A 27,953-nucleotide genomic window follows, 5' to 3' on the forward strand; every position below is an offset into this window, starting at 1 on the left:
TTTATGTACAAATCATACTAACATTATAAGTGCACTGTGCACCCCAGGAAACATTACAAAACAATAAAACAATGCAGTTCATGTCCCCTTTAACAAAAAAAATTGCACTTACAGTACAGTACACACTAGCCCACCGTTACACGCACTAGACACTACGCTCCCCATGATAACACATCCAGTGTGGACAGTTTACTCGAGAACAGACGTGATAAGAGATAATGCGTTGATTCTGTGCTGGGTCACTTTAACTGACCCGGGAGGAGGTTCCTGCTCGAGTTCCTGTTTTGGATTTCCTGATAGCCAACTTACTGTTTTCTTAAATTTGTAAAGTTTACTCTGGACTGCATATACGGACTCTTCATCGCACGGTCATCAGAGTGACAAACGTAAAAAAATATATATCTTCCATTGTATCGATTTGATTACGAATGTCAGGATATTAGTAAGCACGTAGATTATGTATAGCCTACTATTATGCAAATCTGTTCTTCCTCTTTATGCTTAGGCTACATTCTGTGGCCACATCAATGCAATGTAGAAACGTGTTGGTATTGTTTGCAACAGATTTATTCTTGAATATCTGGTGGTACAAAGAAAGGTAGGCTGCTCTGTATTTGTTGTGCTTTCGGTTGACACTTGTGGTTGAAGTAGCCGGAGGAACACCGCGGATGATTTTGATGGTTTGAGGTTTACCCATGGTTGTTAACCTAGCTAACTATCGGTTAACTGAATTGTCCAACAACAAAAATGTCACCTCGGTCAGAAAATACCTTTCGACTTCGAAGCTGTCGCCACCTTTGTAAAGCCGTACATATTCTGATTCTTAAGGGAAAACTGAAAAGTTGTTCTCACCCTGACAGATTCAGGTTGTAGCCAAGTTTTTTTAATGTCAAGTCAAGAGGGCAAAAATATTTAGATGTTATAATTTTGTGACAGCACCCAGTTTATGACCTGTAACAACTAACTTGTTTCCCCTCTAGTTCCCGATGGTAAAATAAACAGCAACTTTTTTTGTGGCAGCCAGAATCTGTTGTGTTTACTTCCCTGTTTGTCGAAGCTAATCTGTTCTAAGCGGTTCTAAGGCGGGTAACGTTAATGCTTTTTTTGAGTCATAACCAAAAACAAAAAAAACTTTATCCCAAATATTCATTACAAATGTGGCTTCTGAAGCAGCAATTAGGTGTCTACTACACAGATTGTTTAAAGTCATAATGAGATCAAAATTGAAAATTTTTATGGAATTCTGCAGTAGGCCTATTTATTAGTAAATTATTTTTTGTTTTAAATTCATGTGCCTCGAAATCTTTAATCAAAGAGCTTCCCCTCCCTCTTGCAGAAACATCTCTTCTCTGATGATGTGTTTACTGGCGTGAGGGCGGGGCAACCTGTCACTCACATGAGATCCACCAATCGCAAACCACAAACATCCAATCAATTCCCCATGGACAGAATCAAGCCACGCCCATAACTTCCCCTTGTGGGGTTAATAAAGTGGTTAACTTAACTTAAAATTTGTTCTTGTTCCAGAAGCCATTGTGGTGACGAATCGGGTCCTATTCGCAAATTGGGTCTAGGACCCCAAGCGATCCCATTGGCTCAAATTACTTTGAATAGGCACTCGCCAGTTTACAATTCTTACAAAATCATGTTATGATAAATGCTGTTTGAATTAACGTTATAATGACCATTAATGTTTGTATTAATTAGCTTATGTACTAGCATAGCATACAGATACCCGATTAGCCTGATAGCTTAGTTTATACACACATTTGTACTTACTCTACATGTATTCACAGTAATTATGTGTTAAATTTCCAAATATTTCAGTTTTAAAAAGAATGTAATCATGTTAATTTATTCACTTAATAGGCTATTATTATTAGTACTATTTATTTAATAACTAACAGTTTTATCAAGTGAAAGAAACGTTCATTTTGCTATTATGCACTATATAGTAAGTTATACATATTTCAAATGAATATTGTTTGTACATTCTTAGTATAATCATTAACTGATTTCGAGGGAGGACCCGATTCGTCATGACACTGTTTCAATTCAATACGTCGCAATTGAAAAGAAAAGACTATCGCAACTTCAGTTTCATGCTGACTTTAATGCTGCTCAGAGGTGGCATAGTTGCATTTACACAGTAATTACTACTTTATAATTTGATTCTAGGGTCTGAGATGGATCAGAGCAGGCATAATTTAATAAGCAGCATTATGACTTTACACAGAAGTTTGAGCAGGGACAGAGCAGCCTTAATTTTATTATAGTATATAGTAAAAAAAAGTATTAAGTTACTTTTAAATGCATTGCATTTTTGCTGGAAAAAATCTCATAAGATGTAAATAGGCTTTTTAATGACATTGAGTGAACTTGCTCCATTTTGGTCAATGAAATGCACGTTTGTAAAAAAAAATTTTTTTTAATAATGGTGGAAATCTCTCTCTCTTTCTCTATTTCTTACTATACAGAAGTTGACTGCAAGCTCGAAGACTTTCCAATAAGTTTTATTTTTAATTTCCTCCACTCATAAAGATGGAGGAGGCGTATACAGCGCTGTATCAGGAGTTTGTCCGTCTCCAGTCTCTCTGCTTAAAACAAGCAGCAATGCTACAACATCTCTCTGACACAGTGCAACGACAACAAGGTCAAAGGACTCAAATAAACCAGTACTTTTTCAGTACTTCATTTATTATTAATATCTTAATGTATTAAATGATTGTAGAGACTGTGATAAATGATTTAAATGACACTGATGTGCACTTTCAGAGTCGGCCAACCTGTGCCAGTGTACAGCGAAAGAGACGGGACGCCAACCCCATCCTGCAGAATCCCATGAATCTCGGACACATCCCACTGAAACACGCATACTGAACCCTCAAAGTACAGGATTCTCATTATGAAAGTTATTCTACACTGATGTAAATAGTTTTAAAATACAACAAAGATTATTTGAGCATTTTTTAGAAGAAAATACTACTTTAAAATGTCATTTTTAATTCAGTGTTACAAGCCGTTTCATTGTAAATAATTGTACAAGCAATTTCTGAGTGAAAGTTGTCAGTGTACCATTGATATCACTTACTTTTGTAAATCTTTTGAGCGCCAGTTTTTTCACTCTGCCGTTTATGTGTTTGTTTTTCAGCTGCTCATGATCTCAGTCACATTGATAGAGGACTAGACCAACTGCATCTTAACCTGGACGTGTCCGATCAGAAACGAGGTAGCCACGATAATGTGGTTTTCCATAATCCCGTAAAGACGGCTGAAACCAGTGCCTGGGATGACCTGAGGAAAGTTGAGCAACATTATTACGCTAACCAGACTTCACAACGGCTGCGGGTATGTATCATAGCTGTTTTTAGTTAGCTTTGGTTCACTCCGGTTTTCTTTTCGGTTTTAAGCTCCTAAACTTGAAGAATGACTTTTAATTTATTGTGTCTAGTCCTTCTGACCTCACCTCCTGCTAAACCTCTTTCTACACTCTTGTTAGAAAAGGTTCTATATAAAACCTTGAAAGCCTTCTGTCAGACGCTTCATATATGGAAACAGTTGTTAATAAGTCATATTATGGATTTGGTTTAATTTTTTAATGAAATTCAATTAATTAAACAGCTCGTAAACTAAACTAGACAAAAAATGTAAGTAACCCCCATAAAAGAATTATGCAAGAATTTAAAGTCACCTTGTAGTCAAAAATTGTATCGCTTAAAACTCATCTTTGATCACCAGAATGACACGTTTAAACTTTTTTTTCCTTGAAAAAAAGTTCTTTATGACTTAAAATAGCTTCAATGTAACTCGACACCCTTGCCTCATTTAGTACACGCGGTTCTATGAATATGCAAATGAGCCCCGCCTCCACTCACTCACTCAGCTCAGAGATCCACTCGTTGACGATCACACGTTGTTCTGATTGGTTACAAGGTATTTTCAAAGGCGATTTCAAAGCGTGTTTTTGAGACTGTCTTTGGTTCACTGCAGTTTTAAGGAGAAAATACTCAGCAATGGTGTCGACTTGTGAATTTACTCGTGGTTTGTCTTAAATCACATTAAAAACACCACACAGACATAATGTGACACCAAAATGAACAGAATATGTCATTTTGGCGATCAAAGATGAGTTTTAAGGGATAAAATGATGTACTACAGGGGGATATAATAATGTAAGCCAATGGGAGACTGCAGACCTAGTTAATATAAAGATATTTAATACAAAGTATCTTTCCAAAATTAAGTTTATTAGTATTTTTGTGCCGTGACTGTGGGAGCAGGAACATGAGTGTCACAACGTGACGTAGTCATGCTCACTTACTAGACGGTCTCATTCTAGGGTTTAATGCTGACAAGGACTAGACTAAGAAGGACACAGCCATCCGTTTGAGAAGCGCCCTAAGAGTTTACAACCTGATGTGTGTGAAAAGAGTGTTTGTCTGTCCCACAGAGGCCCTGGTCGTCCTCCTTTCTGGACAGCGAGTTGATCAGTCAAGCCGGAGGGCTGTTCATGTCTGGAATGACGCTGCAGTCGCAGGTGTGTGAGTTCTGTCACGCTGTGTTTCCGGGACACACAAGCACCCGTGGAGAGTTTCTGCGTCACCTCACTACACACATGACCTGAAGAAAAGCAGTGCTGGGAATCAAATTCACTAGGAAAAAATATTTAAGGTTAGGTCAGTGATGGTCAAGATTTCTTTTTATTAAATTGTAATGCATACAAAGATGTAGTGCAAACACATAATGGCCTGGTTTCACAGACAGGGTTTAGATTAAGCCTTCATTCAATTAGGACGTTTAAGTAGCTTTTATTAAAGTGCCTTAAAAAAAACATTACTGGTGTGAATCTTGAGACAAAACAATGGCATATTTTAAGATAAATCACTGCGAGATGCTGTCAGTTAAAACAGCTCAAACATGCATTTTAGTCTGGGAATAGTTTAGGCCTTATCTGTGAAACTGGGGGGAATATGATAAAGCAGGAAGAACAACAAAAAATGTTACTCATGCACATATTTGTTGTTTATCATGTGATGATTCATCTCCTGTCCTAATTATTTGGTTCCATCACAGAAAAGTGTTTTGTACAAATATAAATATCTCTTTTTTTTTTTTTTTTACCCAAATGCTGTATTTTCACTACCCTATAGCGCAGTGGTTCCCAATTCCAGTCCTCGTGACCCACTGCTCTGCACATTTTGTATGTCTCCCTTATTTAACACACCTGAACCAGATCATCAGCTCATTAGGAGAGACTCCATGAACTGAACTGAGTGTGTCAGATAAGAGAGACCTACAAAATGTGCAGAGCAGTGGGTCACGAGGACTGGAATTGGGAACCACTGCTATAGCGCATGATAGTGAATAGTGCTGTCTATCAATTAAAGATTAAATACACTATAAAATGATGTTTTGTGGGGCATTAACGGATCATACCAGCATGAATGCTGTAAAACCTCATTAGATTATCATTATGTTTAGGCTACATGTAAATCAGTGGTATCCCAGCTAACAGGGAATGTTCTCAGAACTTCGGCTAACGTTCTGGCAAGGTTCTCTCAAGGTTGTGAAGAAACGTTCTTCCAGTAACAATAATAGAACATTCATTCAAAGTTATCTGGTCTTTAATAATGTTCTAGAAATGTTATTATCAAAAACATTATTTATACATCATTAATTGAACGCTTTTTTTCTGAAACATTCGTCTAACTTTTTTTTTCTAACAAATGTTACTACTTGTTTCAGAACATTCAGACAACATTCAAAAGTAACGTTATCATTATGTTTGCAAAATGGAATGTTCCCTTAACATTTGTATAACCGAGCAAATTTTTGAAATCGCTGGTGTTTCTGATGTCACAAACTACCTTGTAACCAATCAGATCCACGTGTGATCGTCAACGAGTGAATCTCTGAGCTGAGTGAGTGAGTGGAGGCGGGGCTCATTTGCATATTCATAGAACCGCCAATACTAAATGAGACAAGGGTGTCGAGTTACATTCAAGATATTTTAAGGCATGAAGAAATTATTTTTCACAAAAAAAAAAGTCAAATAAAATTATTGACTACAGGGGGACTTTAAAAACATGACAAAAACAACGTTTTGACTGTTTAGATAACATTCGGAATCATAACTTAATATGAACGTTAATATGAAAATGAACGTGGAACAATTTATTTATTTATTTTTTACCTGGGATGATTATTGCCATTAATGCATAATTGGATCCTAAATGAAAACTGTGCAACCCAATGTCACAAAAAAGACTTGTATATATGTATTATAGGTCATTTTTCAACTTTAAAGTGTTAGTTTCTTTCGTTCATGATTTTGTCTGTTTTTTTCTAAATAAAAATCAGTAAATTTATTCTCGTTTTTTTTATTTTTGTCTATTTAAATTCTATTTACAAACTCACCACACACAATAATGGTCAATAACTGTAATTTGTTGAAAGCTTATCTTTTTCTGAAAAAGATGACACCTTGCACATACTTTTTTTTTTTTACCTGGGATGATTATTGCCATTAATGCATAATTGGATAAAGATTTTTACATGACATTACGAATCTCTTCAGTCTTGTATGCATCCTACTTGCCATTACTTTTTATTATGTGTTGCTTTAAACACATGCTAACCAGTTTATCCAGTATGCATGTTTGGGTTTCTGTACTCTGTACTTTTGTGTTCCACGGATAAAGAAATTATGCAGGTTATGAGGGTAATTGATGACAGAATTAAAATATTTGCCTTTCCCTTCAATCACTGGTCTTTACAAGCACATTGCATCAATTTAATGATTACAGATTGATTATTCCAGTAAAGGTGAATTTTTCAGAATTGAAACAATTAAGACAAGTTTCCAAAACACTCCTCCATCTGTGAGATTGATGATGATGATGATGATGATGATGTCAGGATCGGGCCAGTGAATCACAGGCATCATCTGTCTGGGTTTGCTGAGATGAGACTGGGGCGAGTGGGTGGTGGATCAGTGTGTCAGAAACCTCAAAATTCTCTATACATTTTCATATGCAGTACTTTAATTCCTTGAGACAGACAAAAAGCAGCATATGGGAAAAAAGTTGTTGTAAAACAAAGTTTCTATATTTTTACACTATTAGCAAGTAACAGTCTCAAGACGTAAAACAGAAACATTACGATATAATTTATTGAGGAATTAAAAAATAAATACTCTGTCATTAAAGAGGCCACAGATATATTTCTAATATTGGAGCTGTAATGCACAAATTCATTATAGCCATTCAACCTTTAAACAGTGAGAATACCATTCTTCCCATGATTCATTTGAATCATTTACACATTGTTGTAACCTCGGAAATCTACTAAAATATGAGCATTTAGAGTTGGTATATTAATATTCACTGCATCGGTGCAAGTAAATAGTGTCAGGGTTTCTCAATACAGTCAATTTCATGATGCAAAACATGTAAAGGTTGACATATTTTGCCCGCTGTACATCATAAAGTGTTTGAGCAGTTTATATAAAGCGTATTCTAGCATTGTCATTGGTTGGATTAAATGAACACGCACCTTATGAACTTTAGTTTAAAAATACCATCGAATCTGAGAAAATGTACTGAAACCTACAGCTCTTCAAACGAGAAGCATGCCATTTATCCTAATAAATAATGGTTTGGTAATGGATCAAAATTAGCACCAAGTCTGTCAAGTTAAAATATCCTGACCAAGAAAATGAAATGTATTTGTAACACGTTGTTTGCGCTAACCTGCAATTTGAAAAGACACAACTTCATGTCTGTAAATGTTCTAAAAATGAACGTTCGCGAACCGAACACCACGGCTGCATGATATCCGACCTGAGTTCAACACAGAATGTCGGTTATGGGTCGTCTTTGGTGTTCGCTGGACTGATGCTTCTGTGACTCGATCCTCTCCTCTCGGACACCTTCTCCTCCATCTCTACGAGAATATAAACAAAGTTACTTTTATTTACATTTGAGTCATTTTTGACTATCAACAGGATTGGGAGCACAATACAGTACTTTACAGTATCACAATTTCGTCAATTGTTATATGCTTGCTCACACTGACACTTTTAAAGGTTAAACTGACTTAACTTGAATGAGCAAATTGCCTTTGAAAGTGACACATTCCCCATTGAAAACAACAAGCAAGACAGTTGATGGTCAGGATTGTCCTGCACATTGATGTAAAGAGTTATCAAGAGTCTACTGAGAGTCTACAATATGGAACTGGGAGAGTTTGTATCACAGGGTTTCTTATTGCATTTCTACTTGTGTTATTATTGACGTGATTATGCTTTTAGACAAGTGGATACCTGATTGATTAAACAGCTGACACTAAGGCTACATCTAATTTGAAACCGGATACATTTGAAATGTTAATACGTTCAAATCGTCTTACTGCACATGCGTAAAACTTAATAAAAGCTCACTGAAATTATAACGAGAGACCAGATATAATAAAGACCGCACACTATTCTTCTGGCACAATCATTTTATTGATTTTGGTGAGAATCAAATTACATTCAATCGCTGTTTTGATGCAGGACAGCATTCGAGTAAATTTTCTCTCATCTTTGCAGGAAGGGAATCGGACAATTGTACAGTGTAACATTTATCTTTAGTAACACATAAAAGTAAATATCGGTATAAACAGATTTCTATTGGTACAATATGCGTCATAACTAAACGTGCGTCGTCGTTTTTAAATACCTCAATTTTCGAAGTTGACACCACAATGCCATTTTCAAATGAAAAAAAGTGTATTAAGTGTCTTAAAAATATATTTCACAGGACAAAACTGTCACAAGCGCCGGTTACGCGACATCATTTTCAACTAAAAACAGAAAACATTTTATGCGCTTTGGCACGACATTTACACGACAACTGCAACTGCACAACTGCATTTTGAGGGGCTGAAAACGCAAATATTTGAAAACAAGTTTAAAGTGCAAGTTTTTTTTTAATGATACTGTTATCGTCTCTGCGTCATAGGCAGTATGCTCTGCGTAAGCAACAAAAACACTAATATGTGAAAACAAAGATGTCATGTGTTCAGTCAATAAGACCTTAAAGGAGCTGTATGTAAGAAATTTATTTCAATTAATCATAAAATGGCCCTGATATGTCCCTAGACATTAAGAAATCATCTTCATTTCAAATACTTATATCACTGACAACAGTAGTCCGGCCAGGATATTGTCATTTAAAGGGATACTCCACTTTTTTCGGAAATATGCTCATTTTACATCTCCCCCAGAGTTAAACAGATGAGTTTTACCGTTTTAGAATCCATTCAGCCGAACTCCGGGTCTGACGGTACCACTTTTAGCATAGCTTAGCACAGATCATTGATTCTGATGAGTCCAGTAGCATTTCTTTCAAAATGACCAAAGAGTTTCAATATTTTTCCTATTTAAAACTTGACTCTTCTGTAGTTAAACCGTGTACTAAGATCGACGGAAAATGAAAAGTTGCGATTTTCTAAGCCTATATGACTAGGAACTACTCTCATTCCAGCGTAATAATCAAGGAACTGTGTGTCTGTACCATGGGTGCAGCAGGCGTAATGATATGACGCAGCGCCTGAAAATAGGTCTAATAGGTTAGACAAACTTAGTCCCGGTCACGTTGGAAGAAGTTACCGAGCTGGGGACTATTTTCAGGCGCTGCGTCATATCATTACGCCTGCTGCACCCATGGTACAGCCGCACAGTTCCTTGATTATTACGCTGGAATGAGAGTATAGTTCCTAGCCATATAGGCTTAGAAAATCGCAACTTTTCATTTTCCGTCGATCTTAGTACACGGTTTAACTACAGAAGAGTCAAGTTTTAAATAGGAAAAATATTGAAACTCTTTGGTCATTTTGAAAGAAATGCTACTGGACTAATCAGAATCAATGATCTGTGCTAAGCTATGCTAAAAGTGGTACCGTCAGACCCGGAGTTCGGCTGAATGGATTCTAAAACGGTAAAACTCAACTGTTTAACTCTGGGGGAGATGTAAAATGAGCTTATTTCCGAAAAAAGTGGAGTATCCCTTTAAAAAGTGAAGTTGCAGCCCTCAACTGATGTTGATGTTGTCATGTTGTGTTTTGGCCTGAAGCGCCACCCTCCACCTATCTACCAATCACGAAGTCAGTAGTGTTTCGGCATCGGGGTTGCCAGCTCTGCTCTAGTTACCACAGCTACGTAGCAGCCTACGTTCCTGCTGGATCCTGCAGCCTATCTGGCAACCTCGAGTCAGGGGGGAGGGGGAGGGGACACACCGCTCTACAGTAATTTGAAAGTGATTGCAGTACCAGTTTTGGCCACAATCTTACATACGGCTCCTTTAACGCGCCATAAAAACAATAGTGCAGCCATCTTTAGTATTTTGTCTTTGAACTTCAGTTTTTGCGGCAGCTCTGTATATTTCTATGGCATCGCTTTAGCTGGTGAAGTGGATTTTTCTTGTTGTAGAGTTAATGAAAGTTATCATGTTTGAAGCGGATGTCATAACTATGGAAGCTTGTTTCCGCCACAAAATTAAACATTTTAAAAGATAATTGCGACTTTTTATCTCACAATTGCGAGTTTATATCACGCAATTCTGACTTTATATATCACGCAATTCTGACTTTATAACACATAATTGCGAGTTTATATCACGCAATTCTGACTTTATATATCACGCAATTCTGACTTTATAACACATAATTGCGAGTTTACATCTCGCAATTGCGACTTTATATCACGCAATTCTGACTTTATATATCACGCAATTCTGACTTTATAACACATAATTGCGAGTTTACATCTCGCAATTGCGACTTTATATCACGCAATTCTGACTTTATATATCACGCAATTCTGACTTTATAACACATAATTGCGAGTTTATATCTCGCAATTCTGACATCTTTTCTCAGCATTGTGAGATATAAAGTCCAATTCTAAGGGAAAAAAAGACAGACTTTTTTTTTTTTTTACCTCAGAATAGTTTATATCTCACAATTCTGACTTTATAACACGCAACTGCAACTTTATATCATGCAATTCTGACTTCATATCTCGCAATCCTGAGAAAAAAAAGTCACAATTCTGACTTGATATATCGCAATTGTGATAAAAAAAAAGTCACAATTGTGAGATAAAAAGTCGCAATTATTATTATTTATTTATTATTCAGTGGCGGAAACAAGCTTTCATACATAACAGATGTCAGTAGAAAGAGAAGTTTTTAAAACAAGCGATTCATTTATAAATCCGTAAGATCTTACCTTCATGGGGTTTTCAATTTATGAGTAAAATAAAGCCTTTGTTAACCATAACTTGACGATAGTACCTTCACCCCTCTATGGCGCACAGTGTTTCTTTAGTGACATCGCCAACTACTGGCTGGGCTGCAGAATACAGCGTTTTTAGTCATTTTTGCAGAACCGTGTGGGGATTGTTTTGTCCTATCCGTTTTTAGTAGGCTACATCGCTGTCGAGTAAACGTGCCCTCAGTGTGGACGACCAAAACATATAAAAGATGTGTTTTCAAACGTATCCGGATTTGTTACAGCAATGCAATAAAACAACATATTAAAACTCTTTATTTTTATGTGAAGGCAGAACAATGCTGAGGAATGTAAGTGCAGAATGATTGACAGCGCAATGAAATGAGGAACTTGCATTTTCACTTGAAGGAGAGACAAAAAACCCAGAGAAAGACTGATTAAAGCTCATTTTTGGCCACTGAACAGAAGCACTGGTGAGTTTGCTCATTAAGAGAGAGAGAGAGAGAGAGAGACTGCATCCTTTCACTGCCCACATGGTTTATTTTTACTCTGTCTTTCTGAGTCAAAGCGACGCCCTTCTCACTCCCTCCTACTCATTCACCCCCTCTTTCTCTCCATCCATCCATCCGCCCTCCACTCACACATTTTCATGAGCTTTGACGTCAGACAGGGAAGAGGGGCTCCAGTTTATCACCCACACACACTTCCTGTGGCCCCCTCCGCCCAAACACATTTCTCTTCTCATTTCTCTTTTATTCTGCGGTCCCTAATGACGATGTCTGACTGAGATGTTTGCCTCTGCAAGAGCTTCTCAAATTCATTGACAATCTCTGATTCATCCCATCCAAGATGAGCAAAATTAGCTAACCAGATAAGTACAATAAATCCATTTGTCACTGTTCTTCTATGCATTCCTCTGAGACACTTCAAGGTGTGTTAGTCTCTTCACTATCATCTCTAGTAAAATTGAATTCTTTCATAGCGAACCTGCAGCCTTTAAAGGAAATTTCAGTAACACTTTACAATAAAATCTCGTATGTTAACAATAGTTAAAGGGATAGCTCACCCAAAAATTTAAATTCTGCCATTCATTTCTCACCCTCATGTCGTTCCAAACCCGTAAGTCTTTCGTTCATCTTCAGAACACAAATGAAGATCTTTTTAATGAAATCTGAGAGCTTTCTGTCCCTCCATTGACAGCTACGCAACTACCACTTTAACACTTCAAAAAGTTCATAAAGAGATCGTAAAACTAATCTGTGAATTGAGCGGTTTACTCAAAATTTTCTGAAGAGATTTGATCGCTTTATTTGATGGACAAATTGCTTAGTTGCGTAGCGGTCTACGAAATGAGGGTGAGTAATAAATGACAGAATTTTCATTTGTGCGTGAACTAACCCTTTAATAATAAGGTGAATAGATCCCTAGGGTTCTGACTTAATTATAAAGAACCCAAAAAGGTTCTATATTAGTAAAAATGTCTTAAATTATTGCATAATTTCAAGTAAAAAAGTATGTTGACATGCTGTTTAATTCATAACATTTAATCAAAATGAAAAAAGAATTATAACAAAATGAAAGAATTAAAACTAAATCCATAAACTGATCCCATGATGGGAACCTCTAAAGGTTCTATATATGAAGTGCCAGACAGAACCTTTTAGATTCTATTTAGAACCTTCTCATCGTGTACTTTACTATAGTTTTAGGATTAGTTACATTGCAAGAATGTGTGTTTTACGTAGCGTAACTACACTCCCTTAAAATAAAGTGTCATAAAAAAATTGAACAGCTTATATACGTTTTACCTGTTGAGGCAGATACACAACAAGGTAGATAATCATCTGATGGTATAAGCATCTCTTTTTTGGGCAATTTAAGTTTCAAACTATGTTTTGTACCCTATTCATGGTGCATGAAAAGCGTGGTTTATGTTATAAAACATCACAGAATTCACCTGAAATCTGTCTCTTTTCTGACCCTAGGCTGACTTTGCTTGCGTGGTCACGTGACACCATTCTAGCCAATCTGAGGCCCTCATCCATGAGAGTTTGCTGCATGAGCTGGCGACTCCAGGTGATGAGGCCAGTGGTGTCGGTGGGGGGGTGAGGGGATGAGGACGGGTGCAACTGAGGGCTGATATCTATCAAGACACACACACAATTAGACAAACATGCCTCTCAATCACGTTACGGTTTCTTTCAGCAATGTTTCAACCAGACACGAGTATGAATGGACAAAAATGTGGAAAATCTTGCATGATCTTTACGTCAAAGTAACCCACTTTACGTGTGAAGAGGCCCTGCGCGGCACAATGTGGGACAATGATGGTTTTGGGGTTACATGTCTAGGATTTACTGACAAACTGCAGTGAAAATAATAATAATAAAATTCTTACCTTGTGTTAAACTATCTAGACTTTCTCCAGAGAGGCTGTTGTCATCTGCTGTAGATCTGATGTCACTACTGGCTACTGGGTCCTTAGACAGCCTGTCCGAATCTGTGACCTGTAACATGTTAGTATTATGTGTTTTTGCAACAGTAGTTGATTTGTTTCAATATTAAATATTTCCAGTGTTGGGGAAAGTTACTTTTTTACTTTGCATTTCAATATTCTGTTATTCCCCCAAAATGAACTAATTACGTTACTTTGTTACATTTTACATTAAGTAAGGTGTTAAGTTACTTTTGCGTTTCTTTCTCTCAGCTGGCTGAGGCTCGCTCTCTTCGAGGCCTTGTAGTAATGTATTCAACAACATAGTCTATATAACATCCACTTTCAGTAAAAACACATATAAATATTATTATTCTGAGCACTTTGAATATTTCCTGATCCTTAGAGCGATGTACGCTACACATAAGCTTTACGTTACTTTATACATTATGGAGAAGAGAGAGAATTTTAATTCAGTGCTTTTAAGCTAATTAAAACATTACATTACTAGTTACATCAAAAAAGTAATCTGATTACATAATGCATGTTACTCGTAATGCGTTACCCCAACACTGAATATTTCAACCTGTTTGATAAAGTTACAGATATCGTTATAAAATCAATATTTCAAACAGAGTTCAAAGCTTCTTTTTGAAGTTTGACACTAGAGACCTGCACTCCCGTGGGACGACCTTGGGAACCGACGCAACGGAGTGCGACGCGGGACAAGATTTGATGAGCGATTGCGGGTTGCGGGAGAATAAACTGATTTGCGGGACTCCCGCAACACAGAAATATCTAAGAAATAAAATTAAGGCACATACATTGTTATTTAGGGTAGAGTGGGGGAAAACGCCCCCCACCTGTTTTTCCCAAAATGATCACTAAAAGTAGTCGAGAATTTTTACTGTTGCTATGCACTACATTGATAACGGGGATATACAAATCTCTATGGAGAAGCTGACACCAGCGACATATTTTAAGAGAAGAGGATTACAGGGTAAATGCTATAATTTTCAGATATTAGTAAACAAGTGTTTAATACAATATTGTTCTGCAGGATATCGCAGTGATGTATGATAGATGAATAGTGAAGTCTGTAGTTTGAGATCATATGGTATTTATAAGGAATATAATTAAATTTAAAAAATTAAACATTTTTTTAAAAAGTCATAGCTTGTGGGGTAAAACGCCCCCTACGCTGAGGGGTAAAACGCCCCCCCTGGGGGCATAGTTTCTCTCTATCATAATTACTATAATAAAATATTTATGTCTATCAAATCCTTTGTTTTACACTTAATGCAGTATAACTAGGTGGTAAAATCTAAATATTTGAACAAAACATGAAAAAATTACCTCAAGTGAGCATTAACTAGCTAGCTTGCTAGCAAAGTTAGCTCACTGATGGAAGGTAGTTAAATTTGGCTATTTTGGACATTGCTGAAATAAATATTAATATATATACATGTTGATACATTACTTGCCTTTTACTTTTAGAGATTAAAAACTATTGTCTGTTAATTTTGCTGTTGATCTATGAAGCAAACTGGTTGGTAAGAAAGGGGGCATTTTACCCCACCTTGGGGGGCGTTTTACCCCACCGCTGGGGCAAAACGCCCCCTTTGTACAAAAATATTTTCAGTGTAAATACTAATTAATTATGAAGGCTGAGCAATTTTAATATTTGGTGAATAACTCCTGCCATAGTCACTCAAAACCGGGATGGCAATTCTAGTCACATTTATGTTTTGTTTCACTGTAATGTCACACTTTCCTTAAGGGGGGCGTTTTCCCCCACTCTACCCTATCTATTGCACAAAAGCAACAAGAACAGCTAAAATAAAGTTCAAATTATTTACAGGCGCAAGCCAAGCTGCCCATAACTGCAGGTCTAGGATCAGTTTTCTCTACAATAATAGCATATTAGCGAAACAGATTTGGCAAGCGATCCAGTGCATATTTGTATTTGCGCTCCGGAGAGCATCAAAGGATTCTATTTACAACGTGTTTTTTGCAGCGTTGAGTGATGTAGCCAATCACAGACATATCTGTTGATTTCATGAACCCAGTGGCCAATCAGAGGTGTTTAAGTTCCCCTCACCACTGAAAATAACAGGTTCGTGAATGTAGATGCTTTGATAACAAATCATTTATCGGGAGCATTTATGCTGGGATGGTAATGTGGCTAAGTGGCACGTAACTAAACCGTTTCATGGAAATTTCATGGACGTACTGGAAAAATCTATGTTTGCATTCGCCTTCGGGTGGGACTGGGAGGTGGTGACATTTATTTATGAAAAATCCGTCCCACGCAGGTCTCTATTTGACATCCCACGTATAGCTAAAGACAATGACTAACTTCATATCTTTGTTTTCATCTCCTTAGGTATCCTATTACCTTTCTAATCATTTTATTAATACTTAACCTGAGCATATTTCTAGAAGGCTTGTACACCTTTTTATGCAAATGTATAAATAGACACATATCTTGATGTACTTACATCAAGCTTGATTCTCTTCTGAGCAGTACAGTCAACAGAGGGAGAACAATCATCTGAGTATGTCCTGAGATAATAATATAACAAACTCAGCTCAGATTCCCAGCTCAGAATAAAAAAAAAAGTCACAGTAATGAAGTCAAACACTCATTCTATTCAATATTCAAGGACATATGTAGGGGGCGGATTGGCTCGCAGTCAAAATATCGCATTAACTTTAAGTTTTTAAGTCAAATGTCAAATGACACAAATCTGTTTTTCCTCTATGAGTTGAAAGATTCTGTCAGATGCATTTATTAGACTATATATTTAGTTAGCATGTTACCAGGTCACACAAACAGTACATTGGGACAAGGATTTATAATGTTAAAATGCAAGAAGGTAACACTGGTTCAAAAGAATTTAATACAGATATTGTTATATAGATAACTTATTTAATGTCTTTGAAAGAAATTGATACGTTGGTGAGATTCTGCTCAGCCTAATGCACAAAGTCTAACACTGATTTTGTATGTTCTTCTACACCTTTTTAAATTAGAATAATTTCTATGAATTCTGTCCGTCATCATATTTCTGCTGAATCTGTTGGATAAACAACTGAACAGAGTAAAAGCAAACAACTGTAAGGTAAATAGTTAAATCTTTAAATTTGTGCTCTTTATCTCAAACCGTGTAGCAGCACCAACAATTAAAATTGGCACTGCAGTTTGTGATTATGTCTTTGCACCATATGGTCTGAAACATAATTATTTTTTCTTCTGATTACTGGGCTTGTGCCAAATCAAACCCAAACCATGGATTCAATTTCTGCCCAACTTTTCTGAAAAACATACTCTTCCTACAGCGTTCATCATATCGTCTTCACCCAATTTAGCTAATATCATCTTCAAAGCTTTTTTGATATAATCAAACCAAATCATGTAATGATTCAAATAATTAAACAGAAAGCACACTAAAAATTACATGAGGGTATCTTCACAACGCTCTCATCACAACCAAGACCTGAGGGCACCTGAGCAGTTTGGAGACAGCGCTACCTACTGGTCATGAAATCTGAAGATTTTGCTTAGAACTTTGGAAAAGCTCTCCATTATCAGCACTGGGAAATAAGAGACTATTACAGAATGATCAGTTTCTCTGGATTTACTGTTTATAGGTATGTGTTTGAATAAAATGGACAATTTTTTATTTATTCTATGAGCTACTCACAACATTTCTCCCAAATTCCAAATAAAAATACTGTCATTTAATGCATTTATTTGCAGAAAATGACAACTTGTCAAAAAAAAAACACAAAATAATGCAAAGAAAAAAAGTTCTTATTAATTTTTAAGCAACACTATACTAACGGTTTAAGTTAAGAAAATTTTGGAAATCAAGATTTGGTGGAATAACCCAATCCCAGCTTTCCTGCATCTTGGAATGCTCTCCACCAGTCCTTCACATCACAGTCCAGAGATTTTCCAATTGGGATCAGGTCTGGAGATTGAGCTGGGTCTTCACAATCTGTCTGATTCAGCCTTGTTTAAAGGGATAGTTCACCCAAAAATGAAAATTCTGTCATTAATTACTCACCCTCATGTCGTTCCAAACCCGAAAGACTTTTGTTCATCTTCAGAACACAAATGAAGAACCGCTTAATTCATATGGATTAGTTTTATGATCTCTTTATGAACTTTTTGAAGTGTCAAAGTGGTAGTTGCGTAGCTGTCAATGGAGGGATAGAAAACTCATATTTCATCAAAAAGATCTTCATTTGTGGTCTTACGGGTTTGGAACAACATGAGGGTGAGTAATTAATGACAGAATGTTCATTTTTGGGTGAACTATCCCTTTAAGTACCACCAGATCATCACCGGTCCTCCACCAAATTTCAAACTCGGTGCAAGACACCGTGGCTTATAGGCCTCTCGAGGTCTCTGTCAAAGCAAAGCTGAAAACTGGACTCATCAGGCTGAAAAGATGAATGAAGTCATGTACATGGTTAACCTGGAAGAACACCTGCTTCCTTCTGCTCTCACAATGTTACCCAATGAGACTCCAGGTGTGGATGGAGGACCACCAGATCAAGACCAAGTCATGACCAGCCCAATCTCTAGCCCTGAACCCCACTGAAAACCTCTGGAGGAAGAGGTTCAAGGATCAAGAGGAAGATGGATGGCCACAAGCATCAAACAAAACTTTTGATCTAGAAATGGCATACAAAAGTTTACATAAAAAAAACAAATAAGTTAATTTTACTCAAACACATGCCTAAAATTGTAGAGAAACTGGTAATTTTGTCTCTTAATTTTTTCCAGAGCTGTATATGTGCGTGCATGTGTTCATCTGTTTGTCTGGGTCTATAAAATTCAAATATTTTTAACAATATATGCAACCACCTCATCAAAATGCAAAATACAAATCTTGAAAAAACTAAAAGTCACAGTAAGATTCATTCCTGACCTGTGATGTTTAAATGTTGAGGTGTAGGCACATTCTCTCGCCACTTGTCGTGCTAATGAGAAGAGTTCAACTCTGCGTAACAGCAGAGCGTTGTCCCGGATGCAGAATTGAGCCGCCGCCTCATTGATGAGCATCTAAAAGTGGAAATATGAGAATCAACACGTTGATGTTATTTTAGCAGATCATCTGAGCTCTGTGAAAGTGCTTAAATCATGCAAAAACTACCATCTACAAAATGCATTAAAAAACGTAATGTTTTTTTATATATATATTTACGACATCTCATATTTTAAAATGGTTGAATTGTACAAGAATCTAGGAGTTGCAGTTATCTTTAAAATGTATCATAAATTTAAGTTGGAAAAACACATGCAAAGACTCATGTGATATTAATTCTCTGAAAATAACTGTAGTCATCTAAATCAATGTTGTTTTTTCTTTCTTTTTTTCTTGAAAAAGTTTTAAATGGGCTTGTAATCAAAACAATTGTAGAATCAAATCTTGCTTGCTGTGCTAAAGTCATGGGGACAATGCTAAGGTTTTCTTAGGCCCTGTTTACACCTAGACTGAGTCTCAATCAGTTCCCTAGCTTCCTAGAGTGTGAATCAGGATATCGCGTACATGTATTCGGGCACTGATAAGGACGCTGGCTCACTAGATGCCTTTCTCCATTGACATTCTGATGTTCAAAGCCTTTCTAAGCCAGGATGCTGATTTTTAGGAGGTAGCTGTCGGACTCTGAGATGGTGAACGGGAACACTGTTTGATAACGTCGTCAAGCAAAAAGCTAATCATATTAATTACAATTATGTGTCCGAAGTTGTAAAGGGCAATACCATTGTGCAGCGTTTACTACAGTAAATTTGACCAACCAATTTGAGTGGATCTCTGAGTTGGTGTGAGTGAGTGGAGGTGGGGCTAATTTGCATATTCATGGGTCTGTGTTTACTAAATTAAGCAAGGGTGTAGTGTTACATTCAAGCTATTTTAAGGCATGAAGCATTTTTCCCGGGGAAAAAAAAAAATCTTTTAAATATGTAATTTTGGTGATCAAAGTTTTAAGGGATACAATTATTGTAGTGTCTATTTACACAAAGTGTAATCGCCTGTGTTGCTGGCAAAGGCTATTTACACTAACTCCGCCCACCAATGCCTGGTTGGGCCACACAAGATTAAAAAAGACGCACGCCTTTCGACATGATTGAGCCGAGTTCGAGTCCGCCTTTTGCCAAACTCGCTCTTATCCCTTTTCCCATCACATATCAGACCAGTTACTTTCAATAAAAATGAAGATGTGTGATAATGAAGATAAAAGTGTAAATAAAGTGCCTAACGAGTGTTTAATAATAAAGTATTTATCGGGTAAGGTTAGGGGTAGGTGTAGGGAGTGCATATTGTCCCAATAAGGTGGCATCCATTTAATTTAATTTCCATTTAATAAATATAATAATTGACACTCTATGTTATTATTGCATACTGTTTATGTACAACAATACTGGGGTGAAATTAGTATCTGCCACTATTTATAAGTATGCATGGCATCTGACAACTATTTGCACTTGACAAAAGGAATCGCCGGTGCAGCACAGATGTCTACTAATTAAAATATTTATTTAAGGTGCATAACAATAAATGACTAACGTTTCGATGTAAAGTTACATCTTCATCAGAGTCCTTGGAGAGAATGAGCAATGAAGCCATTAATAAGGATCATCAACTGGTGTGATAAAGGGGGCGTTGGCCACCCAAAAATACACCCCTCTAAACCAAGGTGTCACACTCACACATCAGTCATTAAAGGGCAAGTACCCACATACAGATAAAAAAAAAAAAAGTACTATAAAGTTCACAATACAATGGGAATAAAAATATATTCATCTTAGGTACTGTATTTTAATATGCTTAAGTGTTTAGAGAAAGCATATTAAACTCAATTCTTCATTTAGACCTAAAGGTTCTCGAGTGTTAAGTGTATGTATCCAGAACGCTTGCCTGCATAGGAGTTTATTGATAATATCACCACCTCTGGGTGGGGGTGTGATTTTCTCGATTCCCCAAAACTTCAATGATGCAAGGGAACCGTGATTAGCCTGCTTATAGTGCCTCGCCATGGCATATGTTAAGTTCTGGGTACGAATTGCTGTTTTGTGTTCAGCTATCCTTAGTTTAAGTTGACGTTTTTGGGTGGCCAACGCCCCCTTTATCACACCTGTTGATGATCCTTATTCATGGCTTCATTGCTCATTCTCTCCAAGGACTCTAATGAAGATGTAACTTTACATCGAAACGTTAGTCATTTATTGTTATGCACCTTAAATAAATATTTTAATTAGTAGACATTAGTGTGCTGCACCGGCGATTCCTTTTGTCTGGTTTGTTTTGTCCTGCCCTGGTTGCACCGGATTGTTTGTGGATTACAGAAGCGCAGAGAACCTTCTTTTCGACTGAAAACTATTTGCACTTATTGCAAAGAACTGCTGCTTTTATATATAGTGTAAGTAGAATGCATCGCTATTATCACTTAGTGCAAATAGCCGATGCCTAAAATTATTTAAAAACCACTTCAAACTTAAACCTGTCAAACTTAGACCTGCTTCAAACTTCAAACTCTTTCTAACTTAAAACAACTTCAATCTGCTTCAAATGGAAAACTCCTTAAACTACTTCAAACTTGTTAGGCTTTCCGAAGCCACCAAAGTTTGTCTTGACTGTTCTCTTTCACAAACCTCATGATGGGTGAGCTGTTTCCCTTCCCTCCTCTTGGAGTCAAAGCGCCCGTAGATCAGGCTGTATTTGCGTATCTCTTCCTCTTTGCTCTTGTCATGAGGTTCCAGGTTAAAAATGTGGCCCACGGTCTTGGCCATTTTCTTATTGAGTCTCAAAAGCGTCTTCAGCTCGCTTTGATCGGCTTGAGGCATGGTTCTCAGAAGCCGATCGACGCTTTCCTCCACGGCTTTAACGGTCTCAGAGTCCAGCTGACCTCCAGGCCACGGAGAGACCACAGAAGAGGAAGAGGAGGAGGAAGAATTAGGCGTTGGAGGACCCAGAAGACGCGAATGGCAAGCGAAAGGCAGAGAGGGAATGGGCTGGTCTTCATCTAACTCACCAGCTCCATACATTTCAGGGCTGAGCCAGTGAGGGTCCATGGGGGACAGTTTTTCTCTGTACAGATGGTCTGGAGGAACAGGAGACGCCTGTGAACAGGGACTCCTCGGACTGTTATCTCTGAGCGGCGTAAGGCAAGACCCCACCTCTTCTCGTTCACATGGAGAGCCTGGCTGACCATTGCTTAAAGATTTTCTTGCACCCATAACCGAGCCAGCAGAACTGGTGCTGTCGATCCTGAGGAGAGGGACTCCACTGGGAGCCACACTGGTGGCCAGTGGTTGGTTGAACAGCGTTGGGTTTGATGCCCAGTCGCGCAGGGCTTTCTGCAAGCGCCGCACGTGAAGGGGTTTTGTGGCCATGCCAACTAGTGCCATGATCTCGAGAAACTCCTCTTCGCCCGCCTCGCACAGCTGTTGGACATCATCGCCTCCCTGCTGGATGAAGGTGTCGTAGTACATCAGAAGGTTTGCTCTCTGTAAAACTCGGTAGAGCTGCAACTCGCCCAGCGTCCGGGGAAGTGACATGACTGCAACAGGATTCCCACAAAACATGTCATTAGTACCATATATATTAAATACTATATATGTTAACACTTTACAATAAGGTTCATTAGTTAACATTAGTTAAAGGTACACTGTGTAGGAATTTCTCCCATCTAGCGGTGAAATTGTATTTTGCATTCGAACGAATAGTGCTCTCTAGCGCCTCGCTTTTTCAAAGGCGTGTAGCCGTTATGTACCAAGGAGCTATGACAACATGTCTTCCAATAGCACTTCATCGAGTTTTCTTTCGGGTGATGAGGTTTCGTCGGTCACGTTTCCTTTTAATTAAAATTTTTCGCTTTTTTGGCGACGAGTATTCCTTCTCCTGTGGCTCGGCATAAGTATGATCCTGCATTATGAAGTACCGTGCAGTGCAGCCTTTCAGATTTGCCGGGGCAGTGACAAGCGCCTCTCACTGATCTCCTTGTCCGCTTCAGCTGGTTTCAGTCACGTGACGCTGGCTCTGAACGAAAATGAGTTGTGGAAACGCGTTGAGGTAGACTACTGCTTTTTGTCCCTCTCTCTGCTATTATCGTTTTTCAAAATGGCGGAACGACATGGAGGCCTCCTTGGACTTACCCGTCCAATGTAAATAAAGATAACAAACTCTTTGCTTACGAGGATAAGTCAGATCATTAGCAGAGGTAATTTTACACAAATGAGGACATATTTATGAATAAAGACATTGATTTTAGCTAATAAAATACTACACAGTGTACCTTTAAATACCTTAATAGCTAACATAAACTAAGAATGAGCAATACTTCTTCAGCATTTATTAACCTTTGTTAATACTAATTTCAACATTTACTTATTAAAATCAAAGGTTGTATTTGTTAACATCAGTTAATGCACTGTGAACTAGCATGAACAAACAATGAACAGCTGTATTTTTATTAACTAACATTAACAAAGATTAATAAATACTGTAACAAATGTATTACTCACTGTTAATTCATATTTGTAAATACATTAACTAATGTTAACTAATGAACTTTATTGTAGTGTTACCATATATATATATATATATATATATATATATATATATATATATATATATATATATATATATATATATATATATATAAACAAATAAGTGTAGAATTTCAGTAAGATGCTAGTAAATTTCACAAATAATTACAGAGAAATGGCAAGTAACACATTGATTTACACATAAAATGTTGATGTAGAAAGACTATAATAGTATTTTCTTGTAAAACATACTCCAATAATTTTTGAAAATGTAGTTTTTTGTGCAAATTGCAGTAAACGGTAAAACTATTTGCTCTACTAATCAGTGTTCTTATAATTACAATAATGAATTGAAATTTCTACGATAACAATAAACAGTTTGCAATACAAATCAGCTTAACAGACTGTTTTTGGCCGTGCACAAGCTTATGGTAAAATGACGGGCCTCCAGACTATTGGAAGTTTTTAAAGCAGGGCTCAGTAGTTTCGCGATTTCTTCGCTGTTTCTCTCTAGAGCTCCCCCCGCAGCTTCGGTATAGATATTTGACAACACTGTTGTAAAAACTCGTTGGCGATTCTCAGACACCAGAGGCTAGCAGAGACTAGCAGATCAACGACATCAAAGCAGATGGGACATTCTTTAAAACATGTTCTTCATTCGGGTTCGAACAGCGTGAGGGAGCGCAATAATGACAGCATTTTAGCAGATTTCTTTTGGCCGTAAAGCAATTGTTTACATCGCGACGAGACCTGATTTCACGCGATACTTCCTGACGCGGCGGCCCGCCGTCTCAAAGTTGCAAGTACGAATTTTCCGCTCACGGGCACCAGGGGGGTGCGAAACGACCACCATTCAACCCGAAATAAGTAATATAACCATTCCAATGACTCCGAAGCTGTTCAGTTAAGGTAAAAAAGGTACTTAGTTCACCTTTAAACAAGTAAGAAAATTGTGATAAATGAAATCCTGGGAGTGAACATGGTATAACTGTTGTGTGTACAGGAAATATTCATAACACACGGAATAAAAATATCAAACAGCTGACACTTTTCATGCAATGTTAGATACAGTTTTATGAATACAGTTTTATAGATAATTGTTCCGATCAACTCACCACTGCAGAGGTCTGATCAACAGCAGTAGAAAGTGTTTGTTTGAATAATGAATGTGGATCTTGCAGTTTCTGAACAGACTTCACATAGCTGCTGCCTTGATTATATAAAATATCTATTTAGTTTATCAGCATGGAGCTGTAGGTGTTGTTTCGATATAAACAGTATGTATTTATCCGTAATAAATAAGATCATTGAGCTCATGAGCTCACAAACAATGAGCTCATTGAAGTAATTATTTAAGTTGAGAAAATAATGCTTAAAATATATAGAAAATGTAGCATTGGTGTATGTTGATTCAGATTTTACACCATCTGAAGTCCTGGCAGGAGTTGGAGTCGTCTCTTCTGATGTCTTCATAAGAAGCTGGATCCAAACTAGAGCTTCGGGAACTATTTTTATTTTCAAGTGTTTTTCAGTCCAGTTGCAGTGCAGTCAAATTTCCTTCTGCTCCTCCCACAGTACAATATGGAGACTCTTATAAATAAAGGTTCATTTATAGGCGTCCATGAAGGACCATGGAAACTTTCCATTCCACAACAGGTTCTTCATAGTGGAAAAAGGTTCTTTAGATTATTAAAAATGATCTTCACCCTTAAGCCGGGTTCACACTGTACGATTTTGGCCACGATTTGGCCATTTGGAGATTCCTCTGATCCTAGGCTAAAATCTGAAGTCTTGGATCGTTAGTTTGACATGTTCACCAACAGCCGATTAAAGGGTTAGTTCACCCAAAAATTTAAATTCTGTCAGTAATTACTCACCCTCATGTTGTTCCAACCCCATAAGACTTTCGTTCATCTTCGGAACACAAATTAAGATATTTTTGATTAAATCTGAGAGCTGGATCACTCCTCCATAGGCTTATGGACACTATAACTTGCTGGCCCATAAAATGTATTAAAGACATCGTTAATATAGTCCAAGTGACTCCAGTGGCTCAATCTTAAGTTTATAAAGCGACGAGAATTCTTTTTGTGCGGAAAAACAAACAAAAATAACGACTTTATTCCACTATTCAGTTCATTCTCTCTCTGTGCCTCGAGTTAGTTTACGTAGTGTTTTTGCGCAGCGCGTCTGTGTTGTACGTCACCACGTAGGCTCACTATTGGGCGATGCTGGTCATGTGTGTGATGCGTGGTGACGTGCAACCATGCGTGCAACACAGACGCGCTACGCAAAAACACTACGTAAACTAACTCGAGGCACAGAGAGAGAATGAAATGAATAGTGGAATAAAGTCGTTATTTTTTTTGTTTTTGACAAAACTGCAGAACATGCAGGCTTCAGAATATCTCAAATTTAAGGGGTCCTTGAATATTTCCCTTTTTTAACTTTAGTTAGTGTGTAATGCTGCTGTTTGAGCATAAACAACATCTGCAAAGTTACGATGCTCAAAGTTCAATGCAAAGGGAGATATTTGCTTTTAAAGAAATGGCTTTTTAAGGACTACAACAAACGGCTGGTAGGGACTACAACAAGCTTCTTCTGGGGTTGATGACATCACAAACCCTCAAATTTACATAAATCCCGGGAATACGCAACAAAGAGGGTGAGGCCATGTTGGGCTGCTTTAGAAAAGAGGAAGAGTTGTTGTCGCTGTTGTTTTTTACACCCCAGAAAATTTTTGTCTTAAGGCTGACGAAAATATATTTTTAACACTGTTCCTGAAGCTCATAACCTCAAGGTTTGTCTGTGCGCTGCACATTTTATGGAGAACAGGACAATGCAGGCTATATGCACAAAACCTCCTGAAGACGTAGCCATTCCCATTTTGTCAACACTACATCAATACTGTAATGTTAGTTAGCACGTTAGCGGAGACAAAGCTTTGCCCTTCATAGCAACTACATAAAGCTTATAATTGGAACTGTTAATAGAAAACACAATTACAAATAAGACGACATACCTACAAGTTGTGATCCATAAACAACAGATTGTCAAAAATGGCCAAATTCTGTGACGTACTGCTTTATACAGTAAGTTTCATTTGTGACTTGATTCAGTGATTCGATCTGTCGCTTCGCATCAAAGACGGGGTGAATTTATGAATGAAAGTGTGAAAGTTCTGTCACAAAACGGTGTGGTTATGTATCCTCGTGCTTTTTTAAGTGGGTATACAGAAACCCTTGACCTTTCCTAGTGGGTACGACTATACCACTGCCCATAAGATCTCCGTTCATCTTCGGAATACGAATTAAGATATTTTTGATGAAATCTGAGAGGTTTTTGAACCAGCAATAGGCAGCAACATCATAGCAACTTTCAAGGTCCAGAAAGGTAGTAAAGACATCGTTAAAATAGTCCATGTGATTACAGTGGTTCAACCTTAATGTTATGAAGCGACGAGAATGCTTTTTGTGTGCAAAGAAACAAACAAAAATAACGACTTTATACAACAATTTCCTCTTGTCTGCGTCAGTCTCCTACGCTGTTGAAGTTGTAAATACAGGCTTCTACATCCGAATGCTGGCTCATTATTGGCCAGTTCCTGCATCAGCATCACACACACGTGTCGTGGTGCACACGTGACCAGCATCGGCCAATAATGAGCCAGCATTCTGACGTAGAAGCCGGAAGCGCTGCTATGTATTTATAATGTAAACAACGTTGTACCGCGTTCTGAAGACGAACGAAGGTCTTTGTTACGTCCCCTGGCGTTATTAAGGGTTTTGGGGAATAACATTACTGACTTCGGACTGATGTCAGCGCAAGCAAATGAAACCAAAGCACTAAAGGCAAACAACAAGTGTTTATTTACAATAATACAGTGGGAAAATTCGTAAAATCCCTTTTTAAGTTGCATGTTTTTTCGTGGCAAAAATATTGCAACACAGTCACAGTAATTACAGTTATAGTAAAACATACAGGCTACATTTTTTTTGCTTACATAGTTAAAATTCACAAATAATGAGCATAGTTTGTGTAAGGCATTCATATCAATGGTGTTAAATACAGCCTACAGTAGTTTCCCTGTGAAAATGTATAAAGATAGTACACACTTAAAAATAAAGGTTCCAAAAGGGGGGTTTCACAGTGATGTCATAATGAACCATTTTTAGTTCCCCAAAGATCCTTTCAATGAACCGTTCTAAAAAGAAACATTTTTTTTCTTAGTATGAAGAACATTTTAAAAATCCAAAGAATCCATTTCCACTATAAAGTAGCACATTTTGTCCAGTGTAAAGGTTCCATGAATGTTAAAAGTTCTTCAATGAATCAAATGCCATTAAAGAACCTTTGTTTTTAAGAGTCTGCTGAATGTACATCGGTAGGCTAGTTGTACTACTCACCTCGAGAGACTTCAAGACAGAATCCAGGACAGGATCCAGAGGAAACTTGAGCTTCAGTAACCGAAGCGACGGAATCTATAGACGTGCACTGCTTTAACTCACTTCAAACTTTTCGTTCTATTTATAGACCTGTATCTTTACGCCTCAAACAGGAAACTCATATTTGTTTTCAGTGCTTGTTAGACCTTATTCCACAGATGTGAGATTGTACTGAAATACTCTTGAAACTCTTGTGTTGTCTAGTCTCTCTCTGCTGTGCTGGCAGGAGCGGTGA

At 37.5% G+C, this 27,953-nt stretch overlaps 2 protein-coding genes across 4 annotated transcripts; one reads left to right on the forward strand and one right to left on the reverse strand.

The window, feature by feature from the left end:
- Positions 1 to 252: 252 nt before the first annotated feature.
- LOC311281689 (uncharacterized protein) lies at positions 253 to 6,037 on the forward strand. Of its 2 annotated transcripts, none has more exons than XM_084394862.1 (5): positions 253 to 386; positions 2,478 to 2,653; positions 2,776 to 2,889; positions 3,152 to 3,348; positions 4,451 to 6,037. In XM_084394862.1, exons 2-5 carry the CDS (start codon positions 2,542 to 2,544, stop codon positions 4,622 to 4,624), a joined length of 597 nt encoding a protein of 198 aa, XP_084250988.1. In that variant the 5' UTR covers positions 253 to 386; positions 2,478 to 2,541; the 3' UTR covers positions 4,625 to 6,037. The 2 variants fall into 2 exon arrangements, with proteins under 2 accessions (XP_084250988.1, XP_084250989.1); XM_084394863.1 differs by lacking the exon at positions 253 to 386 and adding an exon at positions 500 to 598 and having other exon boundaries at positions 4,451 to 6,031.
- A 726-nt stretch (positions 6,038 to 6,763) lies between these two features.
- nab2 (NGFI-A binding protein 2 (EGR1 binding protein 2)) lies at positions 6,764 to 27,936 on the reverse strand. 2 transcript variants are annotated; one of them, XM_084394851.1, is made up of 7 exons: positions 27,680 to 27,936; positions 21,378 to 22,285; positions 18,652 to 18,785; positions 16,210 to 16,273; positions 13,673 to 13,781; positions 13,232 to 13,417; positions 6,764 to 7,944 (listed from the first exon to the last, which is right to left on the reverse strand). In XM_084394851.1, exons 2-7 carry the CDS (start codon positions 22,281 to 22,283, stop codon positions 7,865 to 7,867), a joined length of 1,479 nt encoding a protein of 492 aa, XP_084250977.1. In that variant the 5' UTR covers positions 22,284 to 22,285; positions 27,680 to 27,936; the 3' UTR covers positions 6,764 to 7,864. The 2 variants fall into 2 exon arrangements, with proteins under 2 accessions (XP_084250977.1, XP_084250978.1); XM_084394852.1 differs by lacking the exon at positions 13,232 to 13,417 and having other exon boundaries at positions 7,030 to 7,944; positions 27,680 to 27,817.
- Positions 27,937 to 27,953: the final 17 nt, after the last annotated feature.

The sequence above is a fragment of the Rutilus rutilus genome (assembly GCF_951802725.1).
Source record: "Rutilus rutilus genome assembly, chromosome: 22".
NCBI classification, from domain to species: domain Eukaryota; kingdom Metazoa; phylum Chordata; class Actinopteri; order Cypriniformes; family Leuciscidae; genus Rutilus; species Rutilus rutilus.